General features: G+C 50.8%; 1 protein-coding gene across 1 annotated transcript; it reads left to right on the top strand.

Moving 5' to 3' along the window:
- Nucleotides 1-414: 414 nt before the first annotated feature.
- SOX7 (SRY-box transcription factor 7) lies at nucleotides 415-7,405 on the top strand. Its single transcript, XM_055300665.1, has 2 exons — nucleotides 415-775; nucleotides 4,565-7,405. Exons 1-2 carry the CDS (start codon nucleotides 538-540, stop codon nucleotides 5,494-5,496), a joined length of 1,170 nt encoding a protein of 389 aa, XP_055156640.1. The 5' UTR covers nucleotides 415-537; the 3' UTR covers nucleotides 5,497-7,405.
- The last annotated feature ends 5,386 nt before the right edge of the window (nucleotides 7,406-12,791 follow it).

The following is a 12,791-nucleotide window of genomic DNA, read 5'->3' as shown; positions in this document are numbered from 1 at the left end:
CCTCGTGCCTCGCGCCCGGCCAGGCCCCCCGAAACCTGTCTGGCTTCGGCCCTCCGCGGCGTTCCCGGCGCGGGAGGAGTTGGCGGAGTGTGGCCGCGGGAGGCCACGGCCGGTCGGGACAGGGCCCCGGAGTCCGGCTCGGCTCCGGGGCGAGGGGACTGCGGGCGGCGCCCGGCGCCCGGCTCCGCGACACCTGCGCCCGGGGCGCGCGGGCCGGGAGGCGGCGGGGCGCGGACTCCCGGGAGGGACTGGGGAGCGGGGGGCGGGCCGGGGCGGGCCGGGGCGGGCGCGGGGAAGCGCCCCCCCCCCCCGGCGGGTCGGAGAGGGGACGCGGTGGCCCGGGACGCCGGGAGTGGGCCCCGCGCCGAGACGGAGGGAGGGGCCGCGCCGCCTTCGAGAGTCATTGGAGGACGCGGCCGCCCCAAGCTGATAAATAAGGGGACGGGCCGCGGCTGCCAGCCAAGTTGGACGCCCGGGCCGCGCGAGGGCCAGGTCAGCGCCTGCCCTGGGAGCGAGGGAGGGGACCCCCGTGCGGCCATGGCCTCGCTGTTGGGAGCTTACCCGTGGCCCGAGGGGCTCGAGTGCCCGGCCCTGGAAGCCGAGCTGTCGGACGGGCTGTCGCCGCCCGCCGCCCCCCGCCAGCCGGGGGACAAGGGCTCGGAGAGCCGCATCCGGCGGCCCATGAACGCCTTCATGGTGTGGGCCAAGGACGAGAGGAAACGTCTGGCGGTGCAGAACCCGGACCTGCACAACGCCGAGCTCAGCAAGATGCTGGGTGAGTAAGGCGGCGGGCGGGCCGGGCGCCCCGGGAGGTCGGCGGGCCAGGGCTCGGGGCAGAGGCGGGGCCCCCACCCCCATCCCGGGGGCTCGCGGCCGGGGCCCGGCCTGTGGGTACGCTCGGGGGGGGCGCGCGGGGCGCTCCTGTGCCGGCGGGGTCGGGCATCTGTGCGCGCGCGGGTGTGCGCGCAGCCACCCGGCTTCAGAGCGGGGACATCGGGCCGCGGCCCAGAGTGAAACCGCGCGGCCCGCTGGGGTGGGCCAGGAAGCCCACTAGCTGGAACGGGAGCCGAGTGTGGGGTCCCCGGGGACAGGCGGGGCCGACGGCCGCCAGGTCCCCGTCGCCCTGGCGACCCGGACCTGCGCGCACACAGGTCAGGACGGAAACGCAGAGGCCCGGTGGAACCGGTGCTTGGCAGGGATACTGAAGCGGGAAAGCCACCCTCCCCTGAACTTTACCACCGGCACAATCACAGAAGGAAGTTGTGACTATTATTAAACGAATATTCGTGAAGAGAGACCCTGCGGGAACGCATCCCTTCTTTTAATTTAATTATTAAACCTGCAGCAAAAAAAAAAAAAAAAAGTACGCAAATAGACTCCATTCGATCGTGTATTTCTCAATAGCAGGAGCATAGATTCTGTGATTGAGATGCTGAGGACGGCCAGTGAAGTCTCTCTCCTGGAGCCCGCCACTGCCCTGTTCGGTTCCAGCGGGGGCAGCGGGCCTGGGGACCGGGAGGAGCCAGACCCCAGGACGCCAGAGGAAGGATGTTAGGGCACGTTGGAAAATTCGTTGGAGTTCGGGGTTTCTTCTCTCCCACGTCTGGAGCTGAGCACTTTCAACTCCACTCTACTTCTAACCTTTTTGCCTTTCCACGGAGTTTTTATTCATTTTAAGTGGTGGGAACTTTCAAAGCATTTTGTAGTTAGGGTGGGCACCAGGCCCTGAGACAAGGGACCGTATGTGGTCACCTGAGGCTGGCCTGATCTTCCCCAACCCCACCTGCCCCGAACTGAGCTTTTTTCCTTTTCCCTCAGCGCGATACCATGGAGTGAGGGCTGTCACCCACCTTTCTGCTGGCTAAACCTATAGGCCCGCAGAAAGGGTTCCAACCCTTTCAAGGCTGCTGGTTTTAAAAGCCTCCTACCCATGGTCTAGTCCCTTGGCTAGATATGCCCAGGACACACTGGTGGATCAGTGTCTCAGGGAGCCCTTTTCTTCATAAAAAATACTAAAAATTATATTTCATACTGTATGGGCATAAAGACAAATATATTAATATATACAATATATATACTATACAGTAAGATATTTACCTAAAAGTTCATTTTTTTCCTTCAGGTTTTTAAAGAAATGAAAACACTTTTTTGTGTGTGGTGGCCCCTCAATATTTTTTTTTTTTTTTGGTGGGCCCAGGCACTGCGCCTTTTGCTCAAATACAGCTCCTGTGACCAAAACAGTGAGGTTTCCCTTGCTGTGTCAGGCCAGAGGTGGGAGAGGAGCTCAGGATGGGGAGCCTTGCAGGATTGCGGCTGTGTGCTCTCAGGGAAAGGGCAGGTGAGAGGACCTGCCCGACAAATGCCTCTAGTGAGCTGATCCCTGTTGGCAATTTGCGCTTAGGTTTCCAGAGGGTGTAGTTCATTTTGCAGGAAGATGTTGATTCCTTCCCATTTAACCACGCAGGCCCTGGCCCTGGGCAAGGAGCTTTTTAAAATATGGACTTTCTTAGGGCACCTGGGTGGCTCAGTGGTTGAGCCTCTGCTTTTGGCTCATGTCATGATCCTGGGGCCCTAGGATCAAGCTTGCTTCTCCCTCTGCCTATGTCTCTGCCTCTCTCTGTGTGTCTCTCATGAATAAATAAAATCTTCAAACAAAAAATATGGACTTTCTTAATAGGGGGCAGCAGGATGTCCCCCTTCCACCCCCATGATCTTGCCCAGCCCTTTCCTTTCTGACCTAGGCAAGAGTCCCAACTTTTTAAACTATAAGCTTTCCAATCATTAACATTAGAAACATCACCTGGAAATAAATGCATGAATAAAAAAAAATCACCTGGTATCACCACTCTTTTTAGTATACTGTGAGTGAGAAGGCACATAAGGACAGTTATACATTAATGGCATGTAAAATGACTATTTTATTCAGACTATGGCATCCACGTACACTTAGAAACTAGAGTCACATTTTATATTCAGTCCACAGACAGGGTGTGGGGTGTACCTAGATCTTGGGCCTCTTGCAACAACTTTGCAGTCTCAGCCACGGCTGGGAACTGCTGACCAACCCCAAACCCAGAGTTCCTGACACTTTTAGAGTTGCTGTTTTAAGTGATGGCTAATTATATTAATTGACAACTCTCTCACAATAGTTATAAACTTATATCCCAATGGTAGAGCGCCTCTAATAATTGCCCTCCCTCAGTGCCCTTTGAGGGCCAGGCATGCAGAGTCAGCCAGTGGGGGTACCAAGGCAGCAGTACACACAGCTCTGTACTGGGCCCTGTGCCAGCTGTTCTGGGTGGGGGTACTTAACCTCAGAGCTAGTCAGTCTCAAACTTCAGGATATGTTAGTCAGGAGGGGACTTTCAAAGTTGCAGAATCCCGAGTCCACTCAAGGAGATAACAGTGTAAGGTGTCCAGAAATGACCTTCAGAAAACCAGCAGCCAGAGGGATGTGCAATGAACGTACTGACAGATGAGACAGCGATGCTAGAGCAATTTACAAAACAGCACAAAAGGGAGTAAGGATGGATAGAAAAATGCAAGTGAACCCAGCTCTTTAGCACCAGTGGGCTACAAGTGTGGGGTGCGTCTTAAAAGAGACAGTTTTGAGTTGGATAGTATTGCAACACATTTTATAATGAAAAGAGAGACCCAGAGAAACTAAAGAATTTGCTTCTGTATGAAGAGTCAATGGCTGAGCAGTTGCCCCCTGCCACAGTCAAAGCCCACTAACTAAGGAGATAGCAGGGAGCGTTAGTTAGCATGAGTGTGTGCACCTGTGTGCATGCAAATGCAAATGTGTGCATGCACTGTGTACGCGTGTGCCTGTTCGTGTTGAAGGCAGATGCTCACATTCTCATAATGGGCTTTATATGGCAGGGTCCTAACTGAACTTGAGATGTGAGGGATAATGGTCTGTTCCCCTAAGTGAGATCCTCTAATTTACTTATATCTCTGAAAAGATTGACTGATCTTGAATTCCCTCACAAGAAGGCCTGTGGGATTTATGCCATAAAAAATACAGCTTGGCTTCCTGAGAGGCACGATAATCAGCCAAGGCAGAGGGTTTTCATTAAAAGCCACAGATGATTAGACGTGATCCACTTAGGGTTAAAAAAGAGAGAGAGAGAGAGAGAGAGAGAGAGAGAGCCTAAATCAATGTGATCGTTATATACTTTATCCTGTGTCTGACATGGGGTCTGGCGGGCCTTTTGCTGTGAATCCCGCATTGTTTATACGTTTACATCACCTGGCGGCTTTTGCAGCGGAGGTGAAGTGACCCAGTACGTGGTGGGCGTTAGTGGTCTCCCGGGGGCACGCGGGGCGAGGTTGGTTGGGCCTCGCAGAGCCGGGATCTGGGCTGGGAGCGGGGTGCGAGGAGTCCGCGGTGGGTGTCCTTGCACTGGGTTGGGGGGGGCAGGGACCCGCGGCTGGGATGGGGGACCGAGGCGGACGTGCATGTGGGATGCCGGGAGGGAGGCACGGGCTCCTGAGACAGGTGCGCCGGCCTCCCCAGGTGGCGCAGATGCTGAAATCGGCCTTCTCTGACTTGTGTGAGCAGGAAAGTCGTGGAAGGCGCTCACGCTGTCCCAGAAGAGGCCCTACGTGGACGAGGCGGAGCGGCTGCGCCTGCAGCACATGCAGGACTACCCCAACTACAAGTACCGCCCGCGCAGGAAGAAGCAGGCCAAGCGCCTCTGCAAGCGCGTGGACCCGGGCTTCCTCCTGAGCTCGCTGTCCCGGGACCAGAACGCTCTGCCCGAGAAGAGGGGCGGCGGCCGCGGGGCGCTGGGGGAGAAGGAGGACAGGGGTGAGTACTCCCCGGGCTCCGCCCTGCCCAGCCTGCGGGGCTGCTACCACGAGGGGCCGAGCGGCGGCGGCGGCGGCGGCACCCCCGGCAGCGTGGACACTTACCCATACGGGCTGCCCACGCCCCCAGAAATGTCGCCCCTGGACGTCCTGGAGCCGGAGCAGACCTTCTTCTCCTCCCCCTGCCAGGAGGAGCATGCGCACTCCCGCCGCATCCCGCACCTGCCGGGGCCCCCTTACTCACCGGAGTACGCCCCCAGCCCCCTCCACTGCGGCCACCCCCTGGGCTCCCTGGCCCTCGGGCAGTCCGCGGGCGTCTCTATGATGTCCGCCGTCCCCGCCTGCCCCCCGTCTCCTGCCTATTACTCCCCTGCCACCTACCACCCTCTCCACTCCAACCTCCACGCCCACCTTGGCCAGCTCTCCCCCCCTCCCGAACACCCCGGCTTTGATGCCCTGGATCAGCTGAGCCAGGTGGAACTGCTGGGGGACATGGATCGCAATGAGTTCGACCAGTATTTGAACACTCCTGGCCACCCGGACTCTGCCGCCGCAGGGGCTGTGGCCCTCAGTGGGCATGCCCCGGGCTCCCAGGTGACATCAACAGGCCCCACAGAGACCAGCCTCATCTCCGTGCTGGCCGATGCCACGGCCACGTACTACAACAGCTACAGCGTGTCATAGAGCCCGAGGCAACCAGCCCAGCCTTGCGTCGCCGCCGTCCTCCGCCTCCCGAGCGAGCGCGGAGCACCGAGGCCACCGCGCGGGGCTCCCCGCTCTCCTGCGACCGCCGCGGGGCGTGCAGGTCTGACCGTGCGCGGCGCAGAGCCGGGCTCTGCCGAGCTGAGCGTCTCCGCGCTCCCGGCCGCCTGCATTCTGAGTGTGAGTGCATTCCTTCAGATGGGTTCTCATTGGCTCCACACCCTGGGAATAAGGCAGGGTAGTTGCTGAAAGGTGGTTAACCGGTAGATGTTCATTCCCTTCTCCCGGTCCCCATCGCGGGAAGGAACGTGTCCAACTCTCCGCGGCATTCACACCTCTCCAGCTTCTGACCCAGACGCATGGGGTACAGCGGTCCTGATCTTGGGGTCCTCCAGGTGAGGAGAGCCCTGGGCTGGGATCCCGAGGACCCCGGATCCGGTCCTGGTTCGGCCTTGGAGGGCCGGTGCAACCCCCACCCCTCTCTCTTCCCCCTTCAGGCCCCTCCCGCAGTCTGTAAAGTGGGGGGACAGACTTGACATCTAAGGCTCCTTCTGCTCCAGGGTTTTCTGACCTAGTATTCTTTCGAGGCTAATTAAAAGGAAGACGAAGTTTGACTTAGCAAGTTCATTAACAGCCAACCCGGCGATAACTCCGAGCGCGCAGCCCAAGAACACTGGCTTTGTGCATTTGGCTGCCTTCCAGAATGATCATGGTCTTGCAAAAGGACTCTTCCAATTTGAGAAAACAAAACAAAACAAAACATTCGTCTTGATTTGGGGAATTAACCACTAAGGTTGACTGCACCATTGAAAATGGATTGAATTCAAGCCACTGGTTTTTAAACGTATTTTTTAAGATAATTTTTTTTATTACACACACATTTCAAGAGAATACACACAGCCTGAATATATACAGTCCGTGTATGTGGGATGTGCACCACACACACAACTGCATGCACATCCTTAAATGCACGTCTGTCCACCCTACATCAGATACTCTGGTTGATGTTGGCAATATTCTTAATGACCCAAAGAGCAGGGAGCCCAAAAAGGATTTCTGCACAGCAACATCACTTACCTCCAATCTGAATGTGTGGATTGCTTGAGCAAAATTTCAGCATACTCTCCCCTCTGCACGTGCAAAAGGAGCTTCTTTCTCACTGTCTCCGACTCCCCTTCTTCCTTTCCCGGGATTTCTTCTCTTCTGCACTGTTCTTCCTCCTTCCCTGAATTGGCCACAAATTCAAAGATTCCCCTGGCTTCAAAATACTAAGCATGATTCCTACTACGGCTGAGATGACAGTCCCTTCTTCTCACCAGACAGCTGGTTCTCGGTAACATCTTCAGCCAACACTTCAACTTTCCCTTCACTATACAGACTTCCCAAAGAACAGAAACGCACTGTGATTCAGAAAATGTTTCTGAGCCCTGACCCCACCCCAAAAACATTTCCATCCTTCTCTCAAACCTCCTTGGAAGGAACATACCTACCAGTGCGTGAAAAGGCAGCTGTTTTGTCTTTTAATTGCAGCATATTATTGCCTGTATGAAATATGTGTTTTATATATTCTCCTATTTTTAGCTTATATTTTATATTGTTGAGAGATCCTTTTTTTTCCTTCCAAGGTGTCCTACTATAAAATTACTTATAAGATATAATTAATCTTTATGCTATTGCTGTATATGACATTTGGTAATAAATAGTAAATCGTTGACAATATGATTGACTGGTGCAGTCCAGAATGTATATTAATAATCTTGTAAAACATCGTCACAGATATTAAGCTAAACTGTTCCACTTTTTTTTTGTAAGAACTATACATGCTTCGGAACGGTTGTAGATATTCATCTGTCTAAAATATTTAATTTAAATAAATGTTTTTGTACCATGACCATTCTATCATTTGAAATATAGTTTTGCACACAGAAAAGGTGTTCCAGGGAGGCATAGATATTATGCCCGGTTCTCCTTTATAGTACTGGTCAAAATACTTTCTACAGTAATTTTTTTTATTTTAAAAAAGTTATCTTGTAGGGTTGGCTTATTTTATGAATTGTGGTCAAGAGATTTGACACATTGGAAACAGCGTTGTTGTAAAAATCGAAAGAAAAGACCAGTTCATAATTTACCTGCAGAACAATTTTCTCCTCAGGATGACTTCACATTTATAAAGTGGAATGAGGTAATTATCAGGCACTCTCAAGATAGGACGTAAGTTCTGCCCAATTGCTTGCTTACTTAAGGCTGCCACACTTTTTCCTTTTTTGAAATAATCTAGAAAAATACCTAGCTTTCTCTCTTTACTCTGCATTTATTGATGTGGTTTAACAAGACATCGCAGGCTCTCAAAACCTGCTGGAATGCTGTGGAGAAGGTAGAGAAGCACCGGGATAGGTAATTAAAGGATGTAACATCTTGTGAGGTTTAGGATTAAAATCTCAGCCAAAAAGGGCCTGGAAAAAGCTGATGATTACTCAGTCCCCTTGCAGGTCACGGTACCTGGCTTCTCTATGTGGGGAGGCAGTTGTAACTTGTTCAAGTCAAGGGTAGCCCTGTGTCTTCCAGGCTCTCTGGGCCAAGGAGTGGGTTCTGGGAGGGCCCAAATGGGCATATGTTCATCCTTCAGTTCTGATCATAATCTATAGTCATTACTTTAATGGCACTTTATAGGTGTAGGGAGATTTATGGCCAGTTTTATGGGCTAATCCTCACTCACAATCCTAGGTGGGGCCCTGTCATCCATCCACCTCATGGTGCAGCCAGGGATACTGAGGCCCAGGTGGGAGGTGGTGCATTGTAGCTCACCCTGCTCAGTTGGTGGAGGCTGGAGTTCCAGCATTTCATCAGATACATTTGTTGGCAGCGTCAGCTGAGTTGTCTAGAGGCTTCATGACTCTTTTAGTGCTTCACCATGGCATGGAATGACACGCAGTCCAATTCAGACCTATCACAGCTTCGGGGAAAGAAAGAAAGAGAAAAGAGAAAATTAGAGGGTCAGAGTTAGATAAAACGTGAATTCATGGCCTTCCAGGCCCACTGTTGTGGCCGCCTGCAGGGTCATCAGCTGTCTGGAGGACTCATTGGGCAGCGTCTGCACAGGACATCGCCCTCGGGACTGCCAAATGGGCATATTTCTTTGCAGGACATACTGTGGGGGCAGGGACGTTGTCTGTGCCTCTGGGAGGGCAGGAAACAGGCAGGCGACAGGGCTGCTCTTTCACTTTGCTCAGCTGTGAGTGAAATTATTGTGCTCAGAAGCCAGGAGTCTCTTAGAGTTTTAGTTGCCCATTCTGAGAACCTATCTGTCCCCAGGGACAAGAGCATCTTCCGCTTTGGTGATGAGAATTGATGGGTGTGCACAGTTGTCCTTCGTTTCTCAAATGTAGATGTTACTATTTCACTCTTCCTAAAGATCCTTCAGTACCTGCTCATCACCCACAGCACCCAGGGTGAACACAGAAGTGGGGGCATGTGAATGCAATGAAGTTCCTGCTTCTGGGTTTCTCACTTATTAGCTCCGGTAATGTATTCGTATGCCCCCAGCCCCTGCCTTCCCAACTGTATGAGCTTCAAGGCCCATGGCACCTGGCTTGGCTCCATGTCAGTGCCCCGGTAGCTAATCTTTTTCCTCTTTCCAGAAGCCTTTCAGAGCATCCCGCTACCCACCATTGGGTACCTATTGCACAAAAAGCTTATTGTTCTCTGAGATAGTTTCCTTTCCCATAATTGTGTGTTTATCCCAGTGAGGGGGGAGCTCTTACTCCCAACACCTGTCTGACGACATCCCATACACTGTCCAAACCCAGCTTACATGTCCTTAACTTTGCCTGGTGGAGGGGCCAGTCACTGTCCTCCCTGAGCTCTTATGCGACTTGAGCAGACCTTGGTGACAGTGCTTACTGCTTGGCGGTGGAATCCCCCATCCATATGCATCTTCCCCAGCAGGATAGACACATAGTAGTCGCTCAAAAGTAACATGAATGAATGAATAAACATCTGAAGTATTCCAGTTAATCTTCTTGGTAAAGGCCTAAGACTTCCTGGGTCCCCATTTCCTTGCCCATCTCTCTGGACACCAACACCTGGAGCCTTTGTGTGTGTCTAATTCTCAGGGCTCTGAGGCTGGATGTGATACAACTATGGCTAGTCACTCTCACCTGCTAGATTGTAGTCTGTAGTAAACAGGTCAGGAAGGGGCACAAGCGTACTGCAGGATGATCTCTTCTACCATCCCATCCCAGAGCACCTGGATAGAGCTGGCTTTGTAATGTTTGTAACTGCTTGCTTTCCTTTTGAAAATTAGGCTCTTGATTTTCTCCCAGAGAAGGGGATTTGGAAGGAAGGGAGAGGGGAGGGGGGGAGAGAAGGAAAAAGGGAGAAAAGACACACACACTTATCTATTATCTATTATCTATCTATCTATCTATCTATCTATCCATCTATCATCTATCATCTACCTTAGTCCGTCCATCTATCTTTTTAATCTATCCATCCATCCATCCTATGCATCCATCCATATCTATCATCTATCTATCTTCTATTGATATTTAAATTCTTAAAAGAGACAGTCTTTGTGGAAAGTTTAGAGAAAAAAGATCATCTATTATTCATAACTTCAAGACATTGCTGGTAATTTTTTTTACATATGTCCATCCAGTCTTTAAAAAATCTTTTTTGTCTAACTCTATGTATGCATATGTCTTTTATAATAGACATTTTTATTCACTAATATTAAGTAAACATTTTCCTGTGCTGTAGACTTAGTTTTTCTGTAAGAGGTATTTTCTTTCCAGTTGAAATGGCAATTTGGAAAAAAGAAAAATTAGCCACTCCATGACTTTGATATAGCTATATTCAACATAGTCATTTTGGTATGCCAAACTTCTTAGTCTTGTATTTGTGTCTTCAAAATTGTACCTGGTGTGATCACAGTGTAGATATAGGTACCACTGGTATTTGGCTTTATTCTCTCAAAAGTCATAGGAAACATAGAAGTTTCACCATATTCGATTTTCCACTTTTCTTTTTTTCCACTATAAATAACACTGCAGTTAACATTTACTTGTTTATATCTCTGGTTAGTCTTCCAGCAAGGTATCACCAGATCTAGACCTAAGAACAGGTTTACAGCTTTTGCTTCAACTGCTGGTGTGTTGGGTTTCCCAAAGAGTCTCAATTGGTAGTGAAGGCACAAAATGCTTCCATTCAATTCCCAGAATGAACTAACTCTTTCTTAACAGGAAGAATTAAAACACCTGAAGACTACTTATGAGTGACTTAAATCATGCTCAATTGGCTTCACTTGTCATGGTGGCTTTGTCTTTCTGAGGACCTATTATGTGCTTGCTGCTGGTTTCCATTGGCAAGTTGTGAGTGTTCCTTTGCCTAAACACCATGGATGGCATGTCCTTCTCTGAGCATCAAGTTACTACACAGGGGAAAGGATTATTCTATCAGCAAGGCAGTTGGGTTGGTTTCTGAGTCCCTCAATACACCTCAATACACTGCTGGCTGTATTCACAGGGCACTCAGAGTTCTAAACACTCTAGGAGGGGGTCTGGAAAATGCCTGGACCTAGAGGTCTGACCTTACCGCATCACTGGATTTTAATTAGGATTTGAGTAAATCCCCGAACCTGTTGTCTCATCTAAGGAAATGGCGGATTTGTAGATACTTGAGAAATCATAAAGTTTCTATGCATGTACAGGATACCTATTGTCTATTTCAGGTTTCTTTAAACAATTGAGGTGTTTTATTTTTATTTTTATTTTTTATTTTTTTTTAGGCTTGGAAGCTGGTACTAGTTTGAAAAATCTGGAACTATGCAATTGTCGTACTGGGATTGCTTGTGTGGGAGATATAAGGGGAAAGACCTACAATATGGCTAGGGGGATTACAGATGACTCACTTGGTTTCCTTGTCTGGACACTTAGCAGGATTGGAAGAGACCACGGGGTCATTTATACCATTCTCCTGCCTCTACTGAGGGCGGCCTCATAGCCACTCTTGGCACATGGCTTTCTATCTGATCTGAGAGTCCTCCAGAAAAACGGATCTTTCTCTGTAAGCTAGTCCAACAACTTCCATCACCAGAAAGTTCTGTCTTGTACCTCACCTAAGTCCCTCCTGCTTCAGTCCAAGTCCATGTGGGCTTGACGTCATCTGTGGACAGGGACACATTTGTCCCCATCTTGCTCAGGTAGTCCTCATCCCTGCAGGCTGGTGATCATATCCTTTTGCTCTTCGCCACTGTGGGGCCATGTCTGAGGCCCCGGTTAGGGTGTGGTTTCCTCCAGGTCCTCCTGAAGTCTGCATTCCCCTTAATCAGAGGCTGAACTTTGTAGGGACATGGGAGGGGTGGGAGGAGGAAGGTCTTATTGTACGCTGCATGACAGAGGGAGGTAGGGGATTTCACCAGGGAGTGGGAGCACGGACTCTGTGGGCACTTCTGGAATATTCTGTGTGTAGGCATAGGGTGTAGTCATTTCTCAGAGGGTCACACAGCTGTGTCTAATGGTGGGTCTCCTGGCTCTGCTCACCACAATTCCACTGGTCACTCATCTTCCATCACTCTGAGGGACTATAAGGTTGCACAGGTCTGGGACAAGTGAGGGGGGAGACCTTAAAACAACAAAAATGTTCCACTGGATTCTGGAAAACTCACTGGATTCTGATGAATGAAGTGTTTGCAGCCTCCAGAGGCCTCAGGGTGCTGGCTGTTGCATCTTAGAAGTCCTGATGACAAACCTAAAGGTGGGGCTGTGACTTCCGTGGGTAACAGGTCATGTGAAGAGGGCAGGTGGCCACAGGCATGTGCGTGCTCTGGCCTGTGTCTCTCCACACGGACTAGTCCTTATCATGTCAGAGAAGGCAGAGAGCTGCATAGCTCTTCCATTCCAACCCGACAAGTCCTAGAACCTGCTTTTCCTTCATTCCCTTCCCTGAAAAGCAGAAGCACCAGCTCCATATCTCAGGGCACCATGAAGGTCAGGGAAAGTGTGGAACCTTAAAATCTGTGATAAAGTGATTTCTTCTGCCCATGGCCAGCACTCCATTGGAGGCGTCCTAGTGTAAACAGAATGGTGATATTTTCACTGGAATGAACAAGGGGTTTGGGATTAGGAAATTCTTGGCCCAGTTCTGTGACCTTGAAAAAAAAAGTCACTGGAGGTCAGAGCTGGAAGGTATTGTTATTATGCTGTCAACCCCCAGGTGTGGTAAGAAAGGAAATGGAGGCCCAGAGAGGTCAGGTTAGGGGACTTGCCTGAAAGCCAGCC

Source organism: Nyctereutes procyonoides, unplaced genomic scaffold (assembly GCF_905146905.1).
Source record: "Nyctereutes procyonoides isolate TBG_1078 unplaced genomic scaffold, NYPRO_anot_genome, whole genome shotgun sequence".
Classification (NCBI taxonomy): Eukaryota; Metazoa; Chordata; class Mammalia; order Carnivora; family Canidae; genus Nyctereutes; species Nyctereutes procyonoides.
The sequence above is the reverse complement of the archived record's forward strand: the minus strand, read 5'-3'. Positions and strand labels throughout refer to the sequence as shown.